Raw genomic sequence first — 3,659 nt, 5'->3', positions numbered from 1 at the left:
CTGTTGTCAGAGAAACTTCTTTATCAACCGAACGAGAGATTCGTATTTTGTTTTCTTTTATTTTCCAGAGACCTCTTTAAACAATTTTGAGGTCTCTGGAAAGTTTCTGAAGAGAACATTGATTATAGAGAGACGCAAATCAGAGTGTTTTTCATCTTCTTTCTCTTTATAGCAATTTTGGTATAATTCTCCGACGAGATGATCAGATTGTGGGTGTTTTCACTGCAATTGACAGAGCTGTGTGTGAGCTCTCTGGTTCACATGCTCTACGGCTTCTACATATTCAGCTCCGCCGTGGCCGGAGATCTTTCTCAGTCTCTAAACGACAGTTTTTTCAGACCCAGCGCCATCGCCGATGCCAAAAACGACGTCGTTTCGGAGGAAACGGTCAATGCAGATGATCTTCCTCCTATCGTTTTGGTTCACGGAATCTTCGGTTTTGGCAAAGGCGTATGTGGAGTTTATTATTATTATTATTATTATTTTAAAATTTATTTATGAATTGGATATTGACTTCTAAATGTGGATTTGAACTTCAGAAATTGGGAGGCTTGTCGTATTTCGGCGGAGCAGAGAAGAAAGACGATAGGGTTTTAGTGCCTGATTTGGGGTCATTGACAAGCATTTACGACAGGTCTGTGTAGTGACCTAAATAATAAATCTTATAATGCAAGCAAAATAAGAAGAAAAAAAAGTGAGCAAATTATGACTTTTTGTATTTTTGGGGGTTTTTCAGGGCAAGAGAGTTGTTCTATTACTTGAAAGGCGGGGCAGTGGATTACGGAGAAGAGCACAGCAAAGCTTGTGGTCATTCACAGTTCGGCCGGGTTTACGAACAAGGTTCGATATCATAATCTATATTCTTGTGTATCTTGTAATGGATTTCCTAATTCGTCTAAAAGGCTTATGCTTTTTAAGTGTGGATTGAATTTCTCAGGGAATTACCCCGAATGGGACGAAGAACATCCTATTCATTTCGTAGGCCATTCGGCCGGAGCACAGGTCGTTCGCGTGCTTCAGCAAATGCTCGCCGATAAGGTAAAGCCCAACTTGTAATGCTGTTCAGAACGATATCGATTCGATGAAAGTAAAGCGTCGTGAATTATTGTTGTTTTATCCTTTCGGAATCCCAGGCGTTTAAGGGATTCGAGAACACTAACGAGAATTGGGTGTTGAGCATCACGTCCTTGTCGGGCGCGTTCAACGGCACCACGAGGACCTACCTCGACGGGTTGCGGTGAGTTTCGTAAAACATTTTGCGTAAATGCGAGGGAAAAAAAAAACCGAGAATCTGCTGTGTTTTTCTAGCTTTGTTTTGGATCGAGAAAAATAAGATTGAGAAATTTGATTTTTCACCACCCAAAACAGACCGTAGGAAAAAGAAAGAGAAGAAATAAGAGAGAAAAACGAGAATCTGCTGTGTTTTTCTAGCTTTGTTTTGGATCGAGAAAAATAAGATTGAGAAATTTGATTTTCACCACCCAAAACAGACCGTAGGAAAAAGAAAGAGAAGAAATTAGAGAGAAAGACGAAAATCTGCCGTGTTTTTCTAGCTTTGTTTTGGATCGAGAAAAATAAGAGAGAAATTTTGATTTTCACCACTTCCAAGATTTTCCGTGTCCAAAGAGAAGAAGGGTTGAATCATTTTGATTGTTTTTGGGCAGACCGGAAGATGGGAGGACGATGAAACCGATATGCTTACTCCAACTATGCCGTCTCGGGGTGATAATCTACGACTGGCTCGACATTTCGTGGCTCAAGTCGTACTACAACTTCGGGTTCGACCACTTCAACGCGACTTGGAGCAACGCGGGAGTTCGGGGCCTCGTGGAGTCCCTCTTAGGGAACTCGGGCCCGTTCGCCTCCGGCGACTGGATCCTCCCGGACCTGACGATCCAAGGCGCGCTCCGGCTCAACACCCACCTCGAGACGTTCCCGAACACGTACTACTTCAGCTACGCCACCAAGCGAACGAGGAGGCTCTTCGGGGCCACCGTCCCGTCTGGGGTTCTCGGCATCCACCCGCTCCTCTTCGTCAGGGTTCTTCAGATGAGCCTCTGGCGTCACCCGCCCGATGTGTCCCCGCCTTACAAAGGCTATAGGTTTGTTTGTTTGGGAATTCTCGATTCTTTGTTTCTCGTAATTTATAAGTGTTTTTTTTGTAATAAATAGTTTGGGTTGGACATTTTATAGCTAATTGCATACCCAAGCCTCCTAAACTTTTGAAAGTTAGAATTTTTGCCCCCAATTATTGCGAGACCATAAGTTTCAAATAGCTAGGATTGTCAAGATTACGACGCTTTAGATTCCGAAAATAAATAGTCAGGGTTTCACATCTTTTAAAAAAAAAAAATTAGTTGCTCGAGTGTGTTGATTGCATACTCAAGTTCTGGGCTATTTTTGCAAAATCATAAGCTTTATATGGCTAGGATTGTCAAGCCCAGGACGCATGAGATTCCGAATAGTAATAATGATTAAAATATTGGTTATGTATGTGCAGGGACGAAGATTGGCAAGACAATGACGGAGCGCTCAACACCATATCGATGACTCACCCTCGACTCCCCGTTGAGCACTCAAGCCGATACGTTGTCAACGACTCAGATTGCCATCCCTTGCAGCCGGGCATCTGGTACAAACTTGATTTTTTTTTTTTTTCATTTTCTTTTATCGAGGATTGAAATGTTTGATTTACGAGAAAATTGGGGTTGGATTTGGAATATGCAGGTACTACAAAATTGTGGAAGGCGATCACATACTGTTCATTGTGAACAGGGAAAGAGCTGGGGTTCAGTTTGACCTCATATATGACAGCATTTTTGAACGCTGTAGAAAGCATGCGTTTAGGAAAACTCCACAAACACTCCCAAACCAGACCCACCATTGATTTATGAATCTCGAGTCTATGAACTGTGATTCTCTTCTTGTCAAACTCACATCTGTAATTGTAAGGAAAGGACTTTGAAGAAAAAAGAAAAGAAAAAGAAATCATCAATGCAAAGAGAATCACTACCACCAAGGCACCAACACGTTCTTGTCTTAAGTCATGCATTGAATTTCAGAAGGAAATGTAACTATCCCTGGATACGTCAAACAAAGAGTCCCGTAACTCCTCTTCAAAAAAAAAAAAAAAAAAAAAAAAAAGAAGAGTCCCATAACTCAATTTTTTTTTTTTTATAAATAATATGGACTTTAAAAAACCTCCAGCAATACCCTTTTTAAATTGAACCGTAAAATAACATTAAGAACAGTAATTGTAATTGGTTTTGTGGATTAAAAGATTGTGTTGGTATTTGTAGAACCGAGTTTCAAAAAGGTGTTATACAAAATAATTTATTCTATAATTAATGGACTTACGTAGGAAGTTCTCATTGTGCATTTCGAGCAAGGATTGAAATTATGAAGATTTCGGACAAAAACTGGACCGAAATTCGTTTTTTAGAGTCCAGGCACCGGTATGTATAAAACCGGAATTTTTTTTGGATTCCGAGGAAACCCAGACATGAATCTTTCCATTTTTCGGTTTTCGACGTTTTCCGGGAAATCCTTCCACTTTACAACTGTCTTTAGGCAAATTCTCACTGCATTCCGACGAAAACTTACCGGTAAGTGGTCATATTCCGGAAATTATTAAAATCTGATGATATTTAGAGTTTTTC

General features: G+C 40.5%; 1 protein-coding gene across 1 annotated transcript; it reads left to right on the top strand.

Moving 5' to 3' along the window:
* LOC149403288 (alpha/beta-Hydrolases superfamily protein) lies at positions 1-3,015 on the top strand. Its single transcript, XM_089609652.1, has 8 exons — positions 1-450; positions 540-634; positions 737-840; positions 938-1,038; positions 1,134-1,237; positions 1,665-2,102; positions 2,501-2,632; positions 2,728-3,015. The coding sequence occupies exons 1-8, from the start codon at positions 199-201 to the stop codon at positions 2,885-2,887; spliced, it is 1,386 nt and encodes a 461-aa protein (XP_089465778.1). The 5' UTR covers positions 1-198; the 3' UTR covers positions 2,888-3,015.
* Positions 3,016-3,659: the final 644 nt, after the last annotated feature.

This window comes from Urtica dioica, chromosome 3 (assembly GCF_054948205.1).
Source record: "Urtica dioica subsp. dioica isolate 48M chromosome 3, U.dioica_male_clone48M_v1_H2, whole genome shotgun sequence".
NCBI classification, from domain to species: Eukaryota; Viridiplantae; Streptophyta; class Magnoliopsida; order Rosales; family Urticaceae; genus Urtica; species Urtica dioica.
The sequence above is the reverse complement of the archived record's forward strand: the minus strand, read 5'-3'. Positions and strand labels throughout refer to the sequence as shown.

What these genes read in the sequence shown, in the direction of transcription:
- LOC149403288 (XM_089609652.1), top strand. Translation starts at nt 199, where the DNA reads ATGATCAGATTGTGGGTGTTTTCACTGCAATTGACAGAGCTGTGTGTG. An exon ending in TCTTCGGTTTTGGCAAAGGC is followed by an intron (nt 451 to 539) that starts GTATGTGGAGTT and finishes TTTGAACTTCAG; the next exon opens with AAATTGGGAGGCTTGTCGTA. An exon ending in AGCAAATGCTCGCCGATAAG is followed by an intron (nt 1,039 to 1,133) that starts GTAAAGCCCAAC and finishes TCGGAATCCCAG; the next exon opens with GCGTTTAAGGGATTCGAGAA.